This window comes from Plectropomus leopardus, chromosome 8, assembly GCF_026936395.1.
Source record: "Plectropomus leopardus strain MGB_pleo_1.0 chromosome 8, ASM2693639v1, whole genome shotgun sequence".
NCBI classification, from domain to species: Eukaryota; Metazoa; Chordata; class Actinopteri; order Perciformes; family Serranidae; genus Plectropomus; species Plectropomus leopardus.
This window is the reverse complement of record NC_142183.1, coordinates 14,055,511-14,077,965: the sequence shown is the minus strand read 5'-3', so window position 1 is coordinate 14,077,965 and position 22,455 is coordinate 14,055,511. Positions and strand designations below refer to the sequence as shown.

The 22,455-nt window shown below is 39.4% G+C and overlaps 2 protein-coding genes across 2 annotated transcripts in view; one reads left to right on the top strand and one right to left on the bottom strand.

Annotated features, from left to right (window-relative positions):
- apln (apelin) overlaps positions 1 to 10,616 on the top strand; it is a 32,523-nt gene extending 21,907 nt beyond the window's left edge. The window contains exons 2-3 of the mRNA XM_088080921.1: positions 37 to 209; positions 5,274 to 10,616. Of these exons, the coding sequence (XP_087937047.1) occupies positions 37 to 203 (167 nt within the window). The 3' untranslated portion in view covers positions 204 to 209; positions 5,274 to 10,616. The remainder of the gene's footprint in view (positions 1 to 36; positions 210 to 5,273) is intronic.
- Positions 1 to 22,455, bottom strand: part of xpnpep2 (X-prolyl aminopeptidase (aminopeptidase P) 2, membrane-bound) — a 126,926-nt gene extending 104,471 nt beyond the window's left edge. Inside the window, exons 1-3 of the mRNA XM_088080920.1 lie at positions 22,191 to 22,455; positions 21,120 to 21,187; positions 20,935 to 21,018 (exon numbers count right to left, since the gene is read on the bottom strand). The gene's annotated coding sequence lies outside the window, so the exon portion shown is untranslated. The remainder of the gene's footprint in view (positions 1 to 20,934; positions 21,019 to 21,119; positions 21,188 to 22,190) is intronic.

The window sequence follows — 22,455 nt, the reverse complement described above, 5'->3', positions numbered from 1 at the left end:
TCTAACTGGTCTCTCTCCTCTACATGTGTCCTCTAGGTCCCATGGCCTCCACGGAGCATGGCAGAGAGCTGGAAGAGGCGGCTACGGTGAGAAAAATGGTCCAGCAAAACCCTGCGAGAGGCGGTCAGAGCCACAGACCAGCCGGCTGGAAGAGGAGACGCCCACGGCCACGTCTTTCCCACAAGGGGCCCATGCCGTTCTAGAGCAAGGTGAGTTTATAGTAGTCAGGGGCAGAGGTGGAGGAAGTATCTAGATCCTTTACTTGACTAAAAGCACCAATACTACACTCTAAACATAAACTGTTACAAGTAAAAGTCCTTTACTCAAAACCCTCTATAAGAAAGTATGTAAGTATAATCAGCAAAATGTACTTTAAGGACGAAAAGTACTTAACAAAACTGGGTATTTATAATAACAAATCTGGACACTTAACAGCTGTCGCTGTTAACAGCTCCTGGGGACAAAACCAAGTATTTTTAACAAAACGTAGGGAGATTTAGCAGTATTTTTCTGTAAAGAAAACCAGGTATTGTTAACGAGATGTCAAGACATTTAGCAGTAGTTTTCTGGAAAAAAAAAAGAAAAACAGGGTTTTTACAACTCAACTTCAGGAAATTTAGCAGTAGTTTTCTGTAAACAAATGAGGGTATTTTTAACAAGACATGGAAATGTTTAGGAGCAGTTTTCTGTAAACAAAAGCAGGTATTTTTAAAGAGATAAGTAGCATTTAGCACCAGGTATTTTTAACAAGTTGTAAGGACTTTTTGCAGACAATTCTCTGGCGAAAAAACAAGGTATTTTTAATAAGATGACGTGACATTTTACAACCATGTTTCTCACAACAAAACCGTGTATTTGAACCCAAAACAAACAAGGAAACATCTAAATTTGAAACGTAACTAGTAACTAAAGCTGTCAAATAAATGTGGTGGAGTAAAAAGTACAGTATTTGCCTCTGAGATGTAGTGGAGTAGAAGCAGAAAGTTGCATAAAATGGAAATAATCAAGTACACTACGAGGCCCTCAAATTTGTACTACAGTACAGTACTCGAGTAAATATACTTAATTACATTCAACCACTGGTCAGGGGTGAAAAGATCAAACCTGTGATAAAACTGTCAGTGTCAAACAGTAAAAGTGGATTCTTGTGGAAAAGCCTATCTCTGCTGCATCGGACCAACTTTCCGTCCAATTTTCTGTCAAGTCAGAGCTACTTGTTTCTCGAGAGAATACAAGCAAAAGCACTTCCCGATATATTAAATCATAACTGCTGACTAAAGAGGAAACGCAATTTCATAGAGGAATTTCTGAGAGGAATATGATGTTGAGTCCTAAAATACTTTGTTGGCAGAACCAGTTCGGATGTTTTCGATGACGAATGGGAAACTCAAACTCTTATAGGAACACTTGAAACTCTGCAGCCAGACTCAACTCAAACACAAGGATGTTATTGTTGGCACTGAAAATAAGTGCATGTCTTAACAGATTATTGGACTTTAGCCTACCAGCTTGCATGCTTTTATAGTACAACAGAGGTTGTTTTCATGGCTACGTCATTTATTTCCTCAAATGGGAGACACTTATACTTAGAAACCTAACCTTTGAGTCAATTCATCTAACGAAAATCTTTTCTCTCCACCTAATAAAATCAATTGAACCCCCTTTTTCCAAAGATAATAGTTGGTAGAGTTGGGTTTCCTAGCAGCACCTCTTTTTCTGGTGAGGGAATGTTTAACTTGCTGTCAAGTAAAACAAGTCTTTGTGTAAAAGCTCTTTCATCCAAAATCAGAGATAATATTTTACTTATCACCTTTTCAGAGTTTGATTTTCTTTTCTGAACCAAAAACAAACTCAGTATTTCTATAAAAACAGATCAAGCTTCATTGAGAAACTAAAACATACTTCAGCTAATTAAACATGATCAAATATATACAGATTAAAACTCTTGTTGCACTTGCTAATGTTGGCACATCTCTGTGAATGGAAAGCAACAGCAGTACAAATATGTCACTGCATAAAGAAGCACAAGACCTATTCACATGTCTCTCCCAGACACTGTGAAAGACAGGGAAACTCACCACGACACAATATCCCAGCAGGAGGTGCTGACCATACAACACTGACCTGCAGAGGGTCGCCATAAATTAAAGGCATAGCGAGAGTAGGCTGCAGCCAGAGAGTGTCAAGGCATGGTTAATCAGTTTTAAGGAAAAGGGATCAAAGCTTTAAAAGTTTAGGAGCTCTTTTTTCTAAAGCAGCCGCAGAGGTTTTACAATCTATAGCGAATTTCTGATCATTATTGTATTTTTTGCGTTTTTGAAAAGACTCCTTTTGAACCGCTTTCAATACGAGGCTCAGCAAAAAAGTGAAAACAATGAGTAAGGCCTGAGCCAGAGCAGTCTGCACTTGAAGGACAACACGAGTCCAACTTTTCTCAGTCTGCCAATAAAATGTGAGAATCCTCTTTGCGAGTTGAGTGGTCAGAGCTTTCAGTGTTCAGTGCCAGAGTGCTGGCCACAAATACGGGGAGCTACAGGAAGTTGTGAAGCTCTGTAAAAGTGACGGCTCAGTGAGTCACAATGCTGTCTCTGCAAACACCTCTTAACCACAACACGCTGAAGATTTCCTTTTTGTGTTAGCTTCCCACTCCAGCTCCTCTCATTCTTCCTGAGTACATAGTTCAGCTCATTGAAGAGTTTCCTCACATAACATGCCAATTTACCCCAACCTGAACACAGTGGAATCAGGCTGTAGCAGCATTTCAGTGATAATGCTACCAACCTGCAATGAGGAAATGATCCCGCACATTAAACTTCTCCACAGGTCAGACTTTATGCCTGAGTAGTTGCAGCCACATGGATGATATTTTTTTATCTGTTTACATATCCCAGCTTAGCTTTTTCCATGGGCACATCTAGAGAGCATCTAACCTGCTGAAAATCAACAGAAGGAGGAAGTTTTTTACCTGTCTTTATTGAGAAAATTTAATTCATTCAGTACATAAAGTATAAGAGGAGAAGAAGTGGTTATGTGTGTCAATACAATTCAAAAGTAACATAAGTGTAACCTATTTTATGTGGCTGCAAATTACAGATGACCCCTAAAAACTTCACCTTTGGATCGGAAGACCGAACAATTTACCAATTTTCCCGTGACGTCTTACATGCAAGCTCATGCTCAATTTGTCAAATACCGCCGCTTTGTCAGTGGACCTTCATATCTAAAAATTATGCGCTAGGTACCCTCCAACATCTGTTTTTGGTGTTCCAGTACGGCGTGTCAATTTTACACTTTTTATAGACAGTGTCTTTTATATTTTAGGGTCCATGTAACCGCACCTAATATGATGTATTCTGACTAAAGAAATTAATGCTTATCTAGCATCAACCCATCCAGCAGCCATCTAAGACTCTGTTCTTCCTCATGTGTCCTGCTTTCTTCTTCACTTTGAGCTGATGATGGGAAAAACACCTTCTGGAAGCAGCTGGAGATGCATTTTGTTTGATCAAAGCTCCAGTTCAATGGAGACATCCAGCTGAGGGCTGGTGAAACTCGAAGGCAGACAGACTGTATGTGGATATGTCATTATTTGCCTGAACTTAATTACAGCACTGTTAAAGTAGAGATTAAAAACAATGATTGACTTGGCAGTGTCAGTCCACTAATTCTGTACTCTTTAGCAACATCCCCTAATTTCAGTGTCAAAGCATCTCTTCTTTTATTTCCTAAGACACCTGACGCAAAGTCAGACTTTTCATCATTACACATTCCAGATGTGAGCGACTCTGAGAAGAAAGATGGCGACCCGGGTCATCTTCTTTGAGCATTTAAAGTAGACTCAGATCCAAATGTGCTTCACAACTCTTGGATCTAAGCCATGCCAGTGACAGTCTAAAAGATGACAGGATATTACAGATTTAAAGCCGGAGGGAATTTATGAAAACCCCTTGAGACCCTGAGCGTGGGTAAGCTCAGTGAATGAGTCTTTCATAGCAGGTCTGCAACTCTTCCCATACACTCAGTCTGTGATGTAGTGTGACTTCAAGGGGCTGCAGCGCTGAGATCATACCGTGGACCCAAAAACACAAAGGACGACAACAAACAACAACTCAACGGAGATTAGATATATGGAGCATCAGCTCTGGGGGCATTACATGACCACAGAAATATGCTGTCTTGAAACAAGAGCAGACTCTTATACATGAATGAAGCTTGTTGTCATGCAACAAAGCTTACTGCATCTAAAATCTTGGGAAATTATCACAGAACATGAGGAGATAAAAGACAAGGGAAGATAAAAGATTTCTTCATTGTTAAGGAGAGATCCAGAGCCCAGAGCGTAGAATAATGTTGTGCTTGTGTTTTCTAAAGCGAGATATGCTACAATTGTTTTTCTTACTCCCTGCCACACTTTTCCATCAAAGACCATGACATCTGGTTGGAACATGTCCGAGGTCTTTACTGTTTTCGAACTGCTGCAAGATGACATAGGGTATAACACAGAAAAAGCTCAAGTACACTGTAAAATCTGATAAGTTGATTTTACTTTTTAAAAATTCATGAAACTAATTGCCTTGACAAATTAAAGTAAATATGACTATGAATCTTCATTAATGTTTACTTTATATCTAATTGTTAAGTTTACTTAAAATTAAGCTGTATTTACTACATTTCGTGTAGTTGTAGCAACTTTAAAGTGACAACTGAAATAATCTGTTTTTTTCTAAGTGTTAGCAACTTCAGTAAACCAATTTAGTCTGACTGAATCTGATCATCGCAAAAGAGGATTTTGATGAAGAGTGATGAAGTTAGAAGATCTGCAAGTTTTGTTTTGTTAACATGTTTAAGAAAATACAAATAAGACTAGTTTGCAACCAACATAATACAGATATATAGCACTGTATACTTGGTTGACTAAAGTTGCTAAAACTTGTAAATATTGATTTAATTAAACTTGTCATTATTAAGTTGCACTACCTTCACAAAATTAAGTAAATATGACTAAATTATAAGTAAACTTAAAAATTACATAAAATGTTAAAATGACTTAAGATTATTAAGATTAATATTTACATTTACTTACATTTTTCATGGCGATGGGTTTCGTACATTTTTTAAATAAAAGTCAAGTCAAGCTGTCAGATTTTACAGTGTAGGAACTCCCTGCAGGGCATCCTTATTGGAGAGGAAATTGAAATGCCTGAAGAACTCATGAAATGATTTTTTGGAAACACGTACTGACAGCATTTTTCTGTTATTTTCCTGTTTTGCAGGCACTGCTTTGAGCGCCCTCCCCCAGGTTCTGATTTCTATGCTCTTCCTTTGCCTTGGGGGGCCTTGCAACGAAGGGCCTACGCTTGCCCAGCCTGAAGAGTGATGTCCATAGCACCTGCTGGTTCTTCAAGCAACTCTGTCCACAAAAAATCAGGACAAGCCGCTCACCCTCAGCTCTAGGAGGAATTGGGGGCAGGGAAGGGGGGTGGGTGGGGTATGGAGCCCGAGCTATCAGACTCTATTTCTCTGTCTCTCTCTCTTTCTCTTACTCTCACTCCCTCACTACTTATCTATCTCTGTCTTCTCCCAAGTGTTTTTTTTCCTATCATTTGCTTAATAGAGCCCAATCATAGCAATCTCCCTGAGTGTCTCACACACTTTGCATGACATGTGGTGGAGAGGGAGCCCGGTCAAAACAATCTGAGTCTTAAAGCATCTGTCACTTCTCCACGGTGTGGTATTCCCATCTCTCAGATCCAAGGTTACTGCAGCCGCTGATTTTCATTGCTGTGTAGCTACTTAACGGCTTTACTAGCGGGAGAGGGCGCTGGTTTATGTGGAAGGGCAGTGTCAGTTTTAACAGTTGACAACATTAAGTTCACTTATGATACTCTGGATGTCTGCTGTGAAAAGGAATTCAAGGTGTTTAAAGAGCAAGACATTTGAATGGCATTATATCCATTGCTTAATTATCATTATTAATGGTGCTTTGTACCTCCTAATGACAGTACGTCCACATGCAAAGTAAAGTTGGACTGAAAAGAGAGCACATATTGTCGAAACAATCTATTTAAGTGACTGAATAATTCCTTCATTTAGGAGAATCTTTAATCCAAAGCTATTTTGGTGTTTCTGAACTCATTAACACCTTAGGGGGGTTTACCGATGCGCTCAAGGTTACTGTAACATGTCCCACCTTGGATGAGTCCTTTGACCCCAAATCCCAATCCCAATCCTGTCCCCAATCCCCAGCCTTCTCACCACACTGCTGCCCTGTGCAGCTGCTCTACACGACTGTTAACTGGCAGGGGCAGTCTGCTCCACCGACAGGCTGCCTCGCCTTTTAATGAAGTGCCAAATAATAACCTTCTCCACAATGCTGCCAGGAATGAAGGAATGAAAGGTTAGGGAGAAACACATTACCTCTTGTTTGAAGTCTTGATACACTGACACATTATGCATTTTTAAATTTCTGCAAACAGAAATCCCACATGAGTCAATGTTAGCGAGGAGGACAGTTCAATTAGACCAAAAAAAAAAAGAAAAGATGTTTAAAAGCAAATATCAGCTCAGTTAATATGCCAACATGATCGGCCTACCACTAGTGCTCTGGCTGTTTTAATATTCAGCATACGGCTGGTTTGACCCTTTGACCGAAATCTTTCACTAATGAAATGCTATGCCTTTCCATCATACTGGAATATATTACTGTTTATGTTTATTTCTGTGTTTAAGTAGTTTCATTTCTTTTTTCTCAGGGTGCTGTGATAGAGGCTTGTACTAGAGCAGTCTATTTTGTGCATTTATTTAACAAAACACAAACATACAGGACATTTAAAGCTTATATGAGCATATTTTCGTATATTTCCTTACTCTCCCTCTATGTATTCACCAGTATAGCCATGTATCCAGATTCAGTCCTTTCTAGTCCTTTCCCTACATTATGTCGGGTACAGTTGCCTTTCTAGTCTGCCCTACCACAGCACAGGTGGTCGTGGCTTTGATCATTACGCTCATTAAATCCTAGAGTTAATCTTTCTCAGATGGATCTCCCCAAGGCTGGCCGGGGCCACTTAGTCTGAGCTCATTGTTAAATTGGCTTAGACTGAAACCACACCCTTCCCCCTTTTCCAATCCTCAAACCCCTGCTGATTCAGTGTGTATTCATGTAACATATGACGACTGTAACCTGTAGAGCAGCCACCTTGCAATTGTTTGTTGTGTATTAGGTGTGCGGAGCAACTACCTAATTCTTTGTTTTTTTTCATTAGGTTTTAAAGGTCCAGTGTGTAAGATTTAGGGGGATATATTGGCAGAAATGGAATATGATATAATAAGTATGTTTTCTTTAGTGTACAATCACCAGAAAATAAGACTATTTTTGTTGTCCATACCTTGGTATAAGCCAATTATATCCACATAAAAATCAGGTTACTAGTTTAAGGAGATCGACATGTTGCATCGTCATCTTTCTACAGTAGCCCAGAACGGTCAAACCAAACACTGGCTCCAGATACAGCCATTCATGTTTTCGCGGTGGCCACCATAGTGAGAAGCCCAACTGCAGTGGGCATCATCAGAGTTACACTGTAACATTTAAGTGATTTATTCAGTGTTTATAGCAGTTTAAATCACTCAAGTTTGTTTGTTTTGGAGAGGGAGTGACCTTTGTGGATTATTCTGCTTCTGGTGAAAAACTTCCTGAAGGTCTGGATCTGAAACAATCGGTGAAAAAAGTTGACTTAACAGTAGCATGTGTTGGACTAGCCACTCGCAGCGTAATGCCAAAGTGCATCAGAAATATTCCTGAAACTGCTTTATTCAGTTTTTTTTATCAGTTTTAATTACTGGGTCTGTTTGTTTTGGAGAGGAAGTGATCTTTATGAATTACTCTGCTTCTGGTGAAAACCTTCTGATTGTCTGGATCAGAAAAAGGTGAGCATGTTGTGAGCGAGCAGCCCATCCCCGAGATGCTAAACCGCAGCCGAGATTCACTGATTTATAACATGAAAATGCTTTATTCAGTGTTTATAGCTGTTTCAATTGCCTGATTTGTTTGTTTTGGAAGAGGAGTCTGTGGATAAATCGGCAGAGGTCAGATAATCACCTCCTGATTAATGAAAACTAAAGGAATTCTAGCAGGGATAACATTTCTATGGTTGTAATCTGCAATTCACCGCTAGACGCCACTAAATCCCCCTAAATTTTACACACTTCACCTTTAAGATGGAAATCTGAATTCAATCCACTGCGATTCAATCAGCAAACACTCCTGTTTCAAGTCAGTTTTGACCACACAAGCAACTGGTAGGTTAACCTAGATTTCCAACACATTTTCCCTCTCGCCATGTCTCATGCAAATATTATAATAAAAAAGCAGAGTCTTCTCAGTCCCAGCATGAGAAGCTTTTATTAAGAGAGCATCTAAAATCACAGTGGTAATCCACCCAGCCAAGATCACCGTGATTAAAAATGTATTAAATCCTAGGGCACTGTGAAGAGTAATAATTTCAGTTCCACCATTATTTTTTCATACCCTCTCAGACAGAGATGTAGATTTCATTAATGCTCCTCGGGAGTGAGACAGCTTTGCTCAGGATGTCTCATGTATTATTGGGGAAGATAGTAGGAAGATATGAGCTGGGGATGGAAGTTCAAAGCCGCAGGAGTTGGGATGCTGCAAGTAGACTGGGTCATGACAAGGGGTTAAAATCAATATTTCCCCATCTCAGAAGTTATTGTTACGGAGCCGAGCAACGTCTGTATCCGCACTGTTCTTCATGAATGTATCCTCACCATCTGCACCAGCCATGCTGCCCTTTCAGAGACCAGAGCAAACCAATGTTTATGTAAAGTACTCTTTTTAATCTTGGTCTGGTTATCAGTTGAATCCAAAAAAAACAAATCAAAAGCCAAATATCCCGCTGATCCAAAGCCTCTGGTGTCAACTAGTCCCAACAAATAGACGTGGCTTTGCTCCAAGACTTCTCTGTATGGGTTCGCAAGGCTGCACTTTTGCAATTCCATTATGCTGCTGGAAAAATACACCCTGAAAACAAGAGTCTCTTGGTATGGAATGGTTTTCCAGTGTATTGTGACAATTTTTTTGTCTGATTCTTGTCTAGCTGGTTGTCCAAAGCTTACTTTTTGAATACAGTGTGAAAAGCTGTATCTTTTGTGGATGTAACAAAATAGAAAAGTAGTCTGCAGCACAATATGTCGTGGACACGTGAAAGCTTTCAGGCATTCTTTTCTTGTAGATCATAGCCCACAGCCCTCCCCTGCACATCAGGTTAATGGGCCTTGTGGTGTGGAAGGACAAGCACGTCCAGGCTCAAACTGAAATGGTAAACCAATACATTATGCTCGGGGAGCAAAACCATTTTCCTTAATGGTCTTTTCCAGCAAGGCTTACACAAGAGAAACGATTCCTATCCTCTCAATGTTTCCTCTCCAGTTCCTCTTCTCTGTGACCATCACAAGGCCTGAGTAATGTTCCTATGCACTTGTTAGCATGTTTTCCTGGTAGAAAAATGTTTGTTCTGAGAACTTACCCCTTTGTGTTTAGTTCTTTTTGTCCAAATGCATTTGGCTGGGAGTGTGTAAGGAGTGGGGATGAGCAGAGGGATAGATTTGTGTTACAGGTGGAGACGAGAATAAGCCAGCAGCAGGTTTTAAAATATTAGCTTAGCCATTGATCTCTGTTTCCCAATAGCTATAGGCACAACCCCAACACAAGAAGATCACAGAAAAACACAAGGTTTTTTTTGTTTGTTTGTTTTTGTTATCCTACTGTCATTCTATACTCAGTTCTCTACCAGATTAAATTCCTTTTAAAACGACACTGAACTTTTCACTCATTGTGGAAGTGGAAACAGAGTTGGCACGCAACACATTCCTTGATTTTACCTTGTGAATCTCTAAGCCCATCAAACTGTATCATGTTGGCCTTCAGAGTGGGTGTCTGCAAGATCAAGTGGCTGATATTCAATCCAATGCATTCACACATTTCCACCGGCTGGGCAATCCAAAGGATAACTAGATTTTATCTCCCAAGGGAAATGACTAAGATCTGTCATTATCTTGGAGCCTCAAAATGAGACTTCCTACACCCAGAATAGCACAGGCCCCTCCTGCCTTGATTGCGACACATTCTCCATCTATGTAACCACTGTGTCCGAGATCAGCTACACTCAGAACAATCCAAGGAGAGATGCAGTCTGTAGGCTTACACGCCATCGCAACAGTGTTACTAGGTCTCAAGCAGATACCATTTAAAAGACAATGTATTACTCCTGAAACTTATATTCTGTTTATGGTGTGTGCTCATATTACTCACCAGGCCAAATGTACAGTCCCTGTCTCTGTTTTGATGTTGAACTGGGCAAAAATAAATGACATAAATAAATAAATAAAACAAGTGTATCAGAAATGGTTGAAATACTGTGTACATATTTGAACTTTTGGTTTCTAATTTATAAAAGATAAGCTTTAGCTCTTGGAGTACTTATTTTATTTTTTCCTTTCATGCGTAGCTTTGTGTTTTTATTTTCTATTTCTGTAAAGTGTGTAAATATATCTTTATGATAATAAGTAATATTAAAAATCTTATTTTAAGAAAACACTGTGTCATGTCTTTTTTTTGGCAGATGAAAAAGTTTACATTTATGAAAATGAATTGACAAGACTACAACTAACATGCTGATGTTTATCTGGTAATGTTTATCATGGTCACTGTCTCAGTTTAGAGTGTTGGCATGCTATTATTAACTAATTAGCACTAAACACAAAGTTGTTGGTTAGTTAATTTCCCGACACAAATAACCGACATCAAAGAATTAGTGCCAATGAAGGCGCACTGTCACCTCATGTCATCTGTGTCTCAGCCAAAACGTTGCACCTGAACACTCCCCAAAAACTACTGCCAGCAGCCAACTATCATTTATGTCCTGCGCCTTCGTGAGAGGAAATAACTCTCTGCATGAGCAGGCAGCAGTAGTCTGTATACGTCATTAAAAAAAGGAAACCGGAAGACTGATGGTACGGATTCAAGACGCTAGTTAGCCTTTTCAAACATTAACAACAAAACACAATGTTGAAAGAACAAAGGATATTTACCTGAACATGTAAACAACAACACAAGTAATTATGAACCGTCTCTGCTAAAGAGCTCAATGGCTAAAAATATAATCTAACATCACTTCGCAGGCTTGTTTTGATCTCACTCCCCTTTGACTTTAGCCAATTGTTTGCTTTCTGCACCTTCGTTTCTTTTCTTGTGCAGTGAGTGATTTCATTTACTAAATGGGCTAAAAAAAATACCGACAAGGGCCGATAAGTGCCAACACTTTACAAAAACAGTTGCTCACTAACAGCCTGACATTGAACAAACAGCAGGCTGTCAGCCTGGTGTGTCAGGGCCCTAAGAGATTAAAACAATCTCATTACTCGCGTTAAAGACGTGCCCAGCTCCTGAAGATTTACTCACATTTTTAAAATATTTTACTTCAAGTCAGCTTGGTTGTTTGTGTATTCTACCATTGTGTAGCTGAATCAGGCCTCACACTCAACAAAAGACATGTTTACTTGACTGCCATGGCCATTAACCTTTACCTTCAGTTGAATCTTGTGCAGAAATTCATCCGCTGCAGTGTGCAGAGGCCTTTGGAAATGTAAATCAACTCCTCATCCATTAAGGAACATTTCACCAGTGACAGGTAGCCTTTCTAGAGCTTATAGTGCATACTAAGCATGCTGCACATTAATGCATCGCAGCTGCTGAGTATGCATGGAGACTATGGATATGTCTGGATGCACTGAGATTCAGCATACAAACATGTCATATCTACATACAATAGAGTCTTTACTGCTGGATAATCACAAAAGAATTCAGCAGAGGTAAGCGGACTTTGTCCACATTTATATGTCAGATTTTTTGGAGCACTTACTGTTGGAATAAACCCCTCCAAGTGTGTATGCTAAATATTTATCTTAAGTTATATAAGACATCAGAGCTGGACAATCAAACAACAATAATTATCTCAATATAATTTCATACCGCTATAATAAATGTTTGATAAATCCTACATATAGATGTATGCCCATAGAGGGGGGCAGTAATGCACCTTAAATGCAAGTTACCACCTAGACTAGACTTTCGTCACTACTTCACGACATCGTCAAAGTCCATCTTTGTTATTATTTTGTTTAAGAAACTGCACGGAAATTACTGACCACAGTTAAGATTTTTCTTTTGTGTTTTTATTCTGATTAAATTGTCAATACAACACTTGGAAAATGTTTGAACCATCTGTTAAGACTTTGACGTGCTGCCGACCATAATCACCATTTCTTCATCTGTTTATTTTTTTTTAACATTGTTTCAGTTATAATTTTTTTTGAAACTACCTCAGATCCGTGAAATATTCTGCTGTTTGGAAAATGTCTCTCATGTTCTGACAATAAATAACAGTTTAAACAACAATTAACCATATTACTTCGTCGAATTTTATTCAAGAGAAAAAATCAGCCTTTGAAATTTAAAGAAATAATGATGTGACTTTTTTGGTAGAAAATAATCAATATACCAGTATGGAAATTGTATATCATAATAACATTTTTAGCCTCATCGCCCAGCCCTACTGGAAATTATACACTTCATAATATCACACACGCTATTTTCTCACCATATTGTTTATCTAAACAGAGTGCTGCAGTGAGGCAGTGTGTTGAAATGCATTGGGCCTTGCATGGGAGCCACTCTTCCTCCCAAATCCCCACTGGGACCACTCAGGGAAGTGTCTGGTTAACGCACAGAGCTGACATGTCATGATAGACAAGACGTGCACCCCTGAGCCCCAGCAGCCCCCAAAAGACGCCCAAGGTTATATCATCAAGCCTGGGTCAGCTGTATAATTGGGCTTGGGGTCACTGGGAGGATATGGAGCGTGACAATGAGGCTATAGAGTTACAGTTTGTAGCCGGGCAGTGAGGTCCGCCGGTGGGGCATTACTGCGAGACCAGACGTCCCTTTAAAGAGTTCAAGGTCCATCTGCGAGAGCGGCTCCAGCCCTGTACACTGTCACTGCAGGAATGTGTGTCACTGCCTGCCAGCCACCAGTACACTGCTGGGAGGGTGAAGGAGACGGTGGGTATATTCGGTTTGTTATGAGGAAAAAATAAAACCTTCAGCATGATGAGTGAGGTACTGTGGATAATGAGTGTCAGACACACTTGCAAGCTCTCTTGAGATTTTTTTTTAAATTATTGACAACTTCCCCTCAGCTAGAGAAAAAAGGAAAAGGAGATCACAAGTATGTGCTGCTCAGCGCCTTCGGTACTTCAATGTATATATGTATGTATGTATACTATAGAAACAGACTGCAGAAGTAACATCTGGATTGCTCTTGGCACAGAGTCCCAGAATCAACTCCTGCCACATCATAAAAACCTTTACTGCAGTTGGCTCTCCCACAATACCACCAACAAAGCCCAGAGAACCGCTGACAAACCCACAGCGATGGATATTACCCAGCTCACCCACTGTCACTCAACCACCTGGACTCCACAGACTTAAATTATACAGACTGCAAATGAAGCGCACATGGAGCGGGCAGGTGTTGCAAAGGTTTGGATTACATTTTTTTTTTTTAATCAATGTAATTCTAGTTATGTAGCAAAAAGTGGATGATTAAAAGTATGTGTGTCTGCAGTGTCTGAGCCAAGACAGTCACTGCTCTTTCCAAGGCCGCGTCAAATACTATAAAAAACTGTATGTTGTTTACTACTACAAAATAATATTTAAAATAATACTGAAGTTTTAGGACATTTTAAAAATTGCATTTTGCTGACAGCCAAATATTATTCAACAGATGAATCCTGGGTCACATACAGACCCCCTATCTAGCTACATCATACAGGGCTGTAAAATGAAGAGCACATTCAACAAACACTAGATTTTTGAGCAAAAGACTCATCACTCTGTTGGTCCCTTTCAACAGAAAAAAACAGATTCCTCGATAAATTTTTATATATTTAAATGGCACAGAGAAGCATTTCTCTCTTTAACAAACCATCTTTGGCCGAGCATTGATCGTCCCCTTGATTTTATGGTGGACAACTGAGTGCAGGCAGGCTGCAGTGACAGAACGTTTTTATCTTTTGGTGCACTCTGTCCTTTAACCGATGTATGTGTGTGAGAGTAAATTCTTGCATCTGCTTCTGAAGTGAACACAAAACAACTCCTGCCTGCAAACAGAGCCTGGAGCCAGGTAAGAGGCAGGAACAACAGTCTGTAATGCACCTCAGCTGTGTTAACACCAGCAGCTCTGCAGTGGCGACGGATCACTGGCGTGGTCATAAAAACAAGGCCAGCACAAACAAAGGGACGGGGGGCAGCTGGGAGAGAAATGCAAAGCTGGGATGGGGGTGACATAAAGAAAAAGGAACTAGTGGCTGCTTGACTTGCCAAAAGTTTCCCCTCTACTGTCCATGTGTTTGGGATTTACTGTAAGTTTTAACCTCTCGTGCTCTTTAAAAACATCAATAAGAGAACATGACAATGGTGACTAGTGAATTTCTCTGAACTCGAGTCCTTTGTTAATGAGCCAAGACTTCCTTCAGGATTATTCTATACACTGCGCAGCTTAGCCACATCAGCTTTAGCTCACAGGCCAGGAACAAAGCGAGTGCACTGGCCCATAGACTAATAAAATCAGGGTCATAACTTTCCCATCATTTCAACATTACACATTGATGACGGATGGACTTAGGATATAAACTGTTAGCTCCCTAAAGCCCTTCCTTAAGGGATCTCTTTCGGGGCCAAGAGGATGCTTCCTTTCTTATGACACAAAGAAATGTTAGCACCCGTCTCCCTGACATTATCTCTTCATCACGCTTACACGAGCATGAACATGTGTTGTCCATGTAGCTAGCTAAGCAGGGCTCTACAGTGCGAACAATTCACTCGCAATTGCATCTGAAAAACTGATATGTGTAAACTGGAAAAATAATTTAAGAGCACAGTCTCACCATAACAGAAACAGCTTTTGGCAACACTAACTTCAGCGGGACTAACTTTCTGACACAGTCACAGACAGACAGTTTTTGCTTACAAACACTCTGTTTCGATGCAGTAGCTGCAGGACGAGGAATCTGGCGAGGGATATTCATAAGCAGGGTCCGAAATTAACACCCGCCAAGCGTCAAATGCAGGACGATTATTCTTTTAGGGAGTATCTCCGAAGGCTGTTCGCCACAATCTTTGTACCCAAAAAGTAATGTAATTATACTATGCTGAATGTCTCTGTAGCAATTGGTATGATTTAGACAGACAGACAGACAGACAGACAGACAGACAGACAGATATATAGATAGATAGATAGATAGATAGATAGATAGATAGATAGATAGATAGACTTAATTCTGTCATTCCAGATATACACAACTGTGTATATGGAACGAAATTTCGTTGCAACTGGCCCTGAAAAAGCGGATGCAGCCGCAGCTGAGGACGACCATGAGGGGCACACTGCTGTTAACATTACTTCTAAGCTGCTCCCTTGCTGGCTGTCTCACACACACACTCTCTCTCTCTCTCTCTCTCTCTCTCTCACACACACACACACACACACACACACACACACACACACACACACACACACACACACACACACACACACACACACACACACACACACACACACACACACACCTGCCTCGGTTTGACAAAACGTGATCGTCTTGGGCACTGCTAGCTCTGCAGCACTGTTTTCCATATGGGACATAGCTGATCAGCTAATTATCACTTGCCGCTGGTCTGCTTCTAGCTAGCGTTGCATGCATACTTATGAAGGCTTATATAAAGTTGTGGTCTGAACCACGACAGCATTGCCCAGAGCTCCCATTAGTTCCACTTCCTTTGTTCTTACCTTTTACAATAAAAGCCCTGGACATAAACACTGCATCACAGCTTACCAGAGTAAACTTATTCACATGCTGAGGCTGTGGTGATAAGCTGTTCAATATGTTTAAATAAATTTGCTTCAAATTCTGCTCTGGCCTCTTGTTTAAGTGTGCCTTCAACATAATACACTATTACCTCAATTAAATTTACTGGAACTAATGTTTATTTAAAACATAGAAGACAATTTATCATTTTGGCTGACTGAAAAAAATGTCTGGTAGATGAAAAAATCCACCAGCATCCTCACCTATAGAGTGAGGAAAAACCAATACAACACACAACGAGAAGGTACTCACCTGCAGTTGTGTAAATATGTATGCAATTAATGGTTTAATAGACTCCATGTTGGAACATTGTTAAGTGTTCTCCTAATATTTTGCATTTAGGAGCACATGTAGTGTCGCGCCCTGTGTAGCTAGTTTAGTAAAATCTTTATGGTCGTATATGAGGTGGTAAACAAGAAACCCTCAGGGGATTTATGTGACAAACTAAGCTGTGCAAATCCATTGTGTTGGGCTGTCGTGTTAACTTTTTATTAAGCAATGACTATTTACAGCAATGCTTTCTATTGTTCGGATGCTTGTAACATTAAAACTTCCTCATGCCGTCCAACGAGTTATATTTTTAACAACATAGGATGTTAACGGCTTTAAAAAAAAAATCTAAAGCGTCCTTGAGGTTTTCTGCGATAGCCCTGTCTGTAACCACAGTGCACACATGAATAGCGTGCTCAGTGCCAGGAAGTGAGTGAGGAGATCATAAGGGTGTCACCCAAAACGAGCTGTTTATCAGCTGTGTGAGCGGCACAGATTATCTGATAACACATCCCTGACTTTACAGAGATTGTTGATGAGATCTATTCAAGGTCACGTCAGTCAAGCCCACTCCTGTCCTCCGCTAACCCACAGCTTTTAAAGAAACAATTTGCTGCTGATCAGGGGATCCGTGCAGTGTTATTATCTTGTTAAGGCCAGTTAAGAGGCCGTGTCTCTGAGGGCCAAGTCGACCCTGTCAGGAAGGCGTCACTTTGTGGGCTGCCATGAGACCACAAAGGCGTTAACGGTCCAAACCTCTTTGCCACATGGACACTCAAAGAAAAACACACACACAAAGACAGACAACAACTTGAGTCACATGACTACCCCCAAGGTATTTCCCTGATCTGTCAAGAGGCTAAAAGGAGTTGAGTCTGCAGAGAGACACTAAATGTTTTTGTCTCAACCTGCTAATAAGATTAAGAAAGCTATTATTCCAAGTAATTTAAATTAAATAACACTAAGAAAATCAATGTTTATATGATCATAAAGCAAAAATTACACAAAGCAGTAACAAGTTATGTCTATGCAGCAGGGTGTTGCATCAGCTATGTGTAAATTCAAATACGGCTTAAATTAAACATAGTACGGGAGTTACTTTTTAACTCACAATAAAGCTCTGCATCTAACAAGTTATTTCTTAAAATTTAATCGTCCCCCAAACAGGTCTTAAAGTATCCCTTAAAGACTAAGAGAGATTGATTATCTAGAGGAATGTGTCTTTTTATTTTTTGAGAAATCGACAAGCTTTTGATAAGATTTAATGCTGATAGTCCAATAATCTTCCACAGAAAATTTGGTACAAATAAGACCTACAATAAGAAGGCCCATATAAACCAATTTCAAAGTAATTTCTCATTCAACATTGTTATGAAACATATTCTGCGTGTTTTGTAGTGATTGGACATGTGATTTCTAATTTATAGTCTGATTTTTTTTTCCACCTATTTGTTTTTACATTTGTTGTGCCCACTAGTGGTCAATTTAAATGGAAAATTCAGGGTGTTTTTGAGAAACTTTGTGGACATATCCAGCACGTTTTGTGAGGATTAGCTCAACAGTTATAAAATTAGGGTTATTTATGTGCTGAGCCACTGCCCCCTCGACAGTGTATTTGTCAACATCTTCAAAACGCAATGAAATATCAACAAGCTTTTCATAACTTTTGGTAAACTTTTTCCAGTGTTGATTCACAGAGAATCTGGTTGAAATCTGGCGAACAGTTTAGGAGTAAAAGTATAAAATGTTGTTTGTGTTTTCCTTTATATTATATATATTATATTTGAACTGGGAGCACTGTGTTTGTGACAGACTACATTTCTTTACATCTAGGTACTAAAATGCTATATTAAATGAGGGCATGATGTGATTTTCATACAGCATTTACTGGAGATGGAATCTGATGCTGTTAGCATGTGCTTGTTTGAAACAAAAACCTGTAACTGTTCAGGTATTGACATTAGCAGAATTATTTCACGAAGATGGACATTTTCCAGAGACTTTTGTTTGTGTTTTCATAATTTATGTGACACAGCAATTGGATAGAAACAAACAACACATAGAAAAAACAGTCAAACCACAACATAAGCGATCAATAAATGAGGATAAATTATTAATGATGTAGCAGACAAACATGCGTTGTTCACTGGTACACACATGACTGCTAATATTCCATTTTCCATTTCAATAATTTATTGTATTGTTGGCCTCTTAATTCAATCAATAATTGATTGTGGCTTTCACCCCCATCTTATCCGAGTGATGAACAGGTGAAAGGTCACATTTTGGCAATTTGTTTTGGAGTTAAATTATGTCACAGACTGTACAAATGAACAAAGTGGGGAGTTATGTGTGAAACTAAGCAGTTACAACACATCAGTTTGTGCTAACTTCACACTGAAACTTTTTTCTTTTCCCACATAAAATCTCAAATTAATCACAGATAATATCTATTTTACCAAGGTTGGAAGATTAAAACTAGAGGAATGGGTGTTGTGATCAAACTAATAACTTTAAAAGCAGAAAAAGAGGAAAGTTTTGTTACTGTGTTCACTCTCATTTTATTCCAGAATTTGGCAAGGAAGCTTTATCCTACAACAGCTCAAACAACAATGATTCAGAAAACAGTGGTCATGTTGTTACTGGATTTCTGTTTCACTTTAAATGGCAAAGAGAAAAACATAACTGATTGCAGCGAGAGCTGGTCCCGAACTTTTAAAAGCCAAGACAATGATGTCGTGACACACACTGACCTATAATTGCCAACAGCAGAGTGCTGAGGGGCAGTGATTGGCTGGTTCTGACGGCCCTGTGGCCTTTGAGGATGAGAGCCATCATCCAATTGCAAAGGATCAGCAAATCACTGTCAGATGCCCACTGGCTAGACCACTCCAAACCAAAGCTATTTTCCCATCAGCATCAGAGGGTTTACAGAAAACAATAAAAGCAAAATGAGCACAATAAAACAGAAAGAATCCTTAAGGCGACAAGTTTCAAAAAAAGAACAAAGTGCATTTTGAGTGAGAATGAGAGATTATCTTGGCACAATACTGTACTCTCCAATAATGACAGTCTTGAGTGCACTGAAAAGTAACATAAAGAAAAGTAATAGAGCTATGGAAATGTTGGCTCATATGTTTCATTCATTCAGTAACGCCTAAACACTTACTCCATGCCACGCACAAGTTTAATGAAGACAACATTTCCATCCAACTAGGATCTTTGTCGCGTCAAAATGTTTGAAAAGATGAAACCAAACTTATATTTACACAAAATGCACACCGATAAGCTGATGAGCTCTGTGGTGGCAGGTGTGGTTAACCATCTGAACCACTCAGAAACAACTGACAATTCATCATCAGTCTGCATCACCTGCGTTCACAACTGCATTAAATTAAGGTTAAGGGAGAACAGAAGTAATATCCAATACATACAAAAAGACACCTAAAAAAAAATGTTACAATAACAAACAAACCAGTTATACTGATAAACAAATTTTAAGTTGCTTGTGTGTCCAAGTCTAGAAAAAATGTTTTTTTATAGCCTTGCCTCTACGTGATGTGAATATAATTACCTTCTCCCAACTCATTTCATTCATTCAGTAACATAGAAAAAGGTTGCATTCCCGCATGTCTAATGAGTACATTAGTGTGGAGATAGAGATATCAGTTAGTGAGGAAGCATTTGGGCGATGTCCAGGCGTTTCTAATCTGCCAACACAGATTAGGTGAACTCTATTTAAACCATAATAGCACATTTCCTTAAATCACTGCCAAAACTCTACAGTTTAACAAGCTTTTGAAGACGTTCAAGAAAACTGTTCCTATTAGCCCGTCAGGCAGTTTCTGATGTCTTAATGCAGGTCAGCTCACAGACCTGCAGCTGCACAGAGAAAGACAGACCAGGGAAAGGCGGGGGGTTTGTGGAATAAACCCAGAATCAGCAGCTCTCCCTCTGCCTTCTTTCTTATCTGCTCGCACAGCCAGTTGAGAAGCACACAGACACAGCACTGTCAGACACAGCCAAGCTTTCCTGGCATCTCTCCCCCCACTACGGAGAGATGAGTTTGTCCTCCCATCTACACCTCTGTGTGAAGCCCAGTACACATCAAGCAGCAGCAGCAGCCACGAGCACATTTAATTGGCCAGCTGTCTGAGTGGTCAGAGCTACTAATTACTTCAGAAGCGGCAGACAGCAGTTTTTCGACAGTCGCTCAAGCCATATAGGAGCACACATTAGAACAGTGCATAAGAGTGCAAACATGAGCCATATGCAAATATCAGAGAATTGTCCTTGCCCCTACATCCCCACTGGAGCAGATCTGCACTTTCCCATTTCTCCTTCAGGACTTTAATTGATTAAAAATTCAACATATGGTAATACAAAGCTTGTGAGTGAGGCTCTGCTTGCAGGCAATAGATGCAGTCGAGTCCCCACAGTAAATCAAAGTGATGTCTTGTCAACTAATTATCTCCACTGAATTGTTTATCAAACACAAACCCTGAAGACTTTTCTATCCTCAACTACAGTGTTTCTGTGTAAATCTCTGTGAGTGCACATATAGTTGTGTGAATTGTGTGTCGGTAGGTGACATCTCTGGGCAACATTGCGTGTAAGGTTGGTAAACACAGACATCAGCAATATACAAAGCACACTGACCGTGGATGCCACAGGGAGACACAGCAGAGATGAGTCAGGAGGGCCGGAGGGTGGAGGAAATGATCAAGGGCCAGCAGATTAAAGCTGAAAAGAGCACACGCTGCTTTTATATATGAGATGCACTTACAGTTTTTTTTATAGTGGCTGAATGTCATACAATTATGTCATATAGTTTTATACTTTACCTTATTCATACAGATTTTTTTCCCCAAAAGGTGGTGGGCAGTCCCCTTCAGTTGAAGATTTGAGTCTACTGAAAAACAATTTTGAAGATGTATCACTGAAGTGCCTGTTTGTCTTTCTCGTGTCTTTTCAATGTGTTCAAGTCAGAAAGGCTTTAATTCTGCTGAAAGATATATCCCCCCAAAAAAGAAACAATTAAAAAGAACCTAGCAGGTGATTAAACAACAATTATGGCATAAAATCCAAAATACTTAAAGATCCATCCAACCATCTGGAGAGAAAACAATTATCCATCCACAGCATGGTATAAACAGTTTTTTAACCTGTTCACAAAGGTACTGTTTTCTATCCAAACAGAAATGGTGTTTACATATCTTGTGTTTCTTTGTTTATTCACAATAAGAAAACAAGAAAATTGAGTTGTGGGGAAAAAAATCTTTAACTGTTTTTTCAGTAAACTGAATAATTACTTTTAATCCAAATAACATTAGTTTTTGGAGTCTTTGTGTGCTCTGGTTGTGTTTAATTAAAAAGAAGGAAAAGTTATTAAACATTGTTGTGTTTGCCAAGGATCATAAGAGTGTTATTTTTTTAAAAACAAAATTATCACTGCAACACCAATACCAGTAAAAATTATCAGGGGGTGTCTTAATTTTAATATTTTTAATGCACCCAGTGCACCCTGATTAACACCAGGCAGCGCTGTTTGTTTATTAGTGATGGCCACAGCAAAGTCTATTTACCACAATGGCTACGAGCTAGATGCTAATATCTTTAACAACATTAACATTGAACTTGGCCTGCATAATAAACAATTTGTACTTACATGGCTGACAAATAAAGTTAGGAGTTATGATTCACGGCAACCAAATAATGGCGAATTATCTCAATTGTTTGGAGGAATTAGCCGACATTAAAAAAAAAAAACATGATGTTAATAACTGGTCATTAGCACCTAGCTAATGTTGCTAACAGCTAACGTTAGCCAGACATTTCACTATAACTAGTCAACTAGCTAACTATTAACCAACGTTAATAAAATAAGCATAACAACTTGTTACTGAAACACTTACTCATTGTTTAGTGCTCGTGGTTATTCCTTTTTGGTCCTTGAAGTATGCTAACGATAACTCCAACAGTTAGCCGGTTAGCAAGATGGCGTCTATTTACGTTAACGTCTGATGTTTGAAAGTGGAAATGTTCATGTTCTTCATCACAGACTGACGACTAAAACTCGGAAATTACAGACTGTAGTTAGAGCAGGATTCAACCCACTGTAAAACATCCATGGATCCAACCTGTGAAACGTTAGCTGACACTGTGTTTAACAGTGAGAAA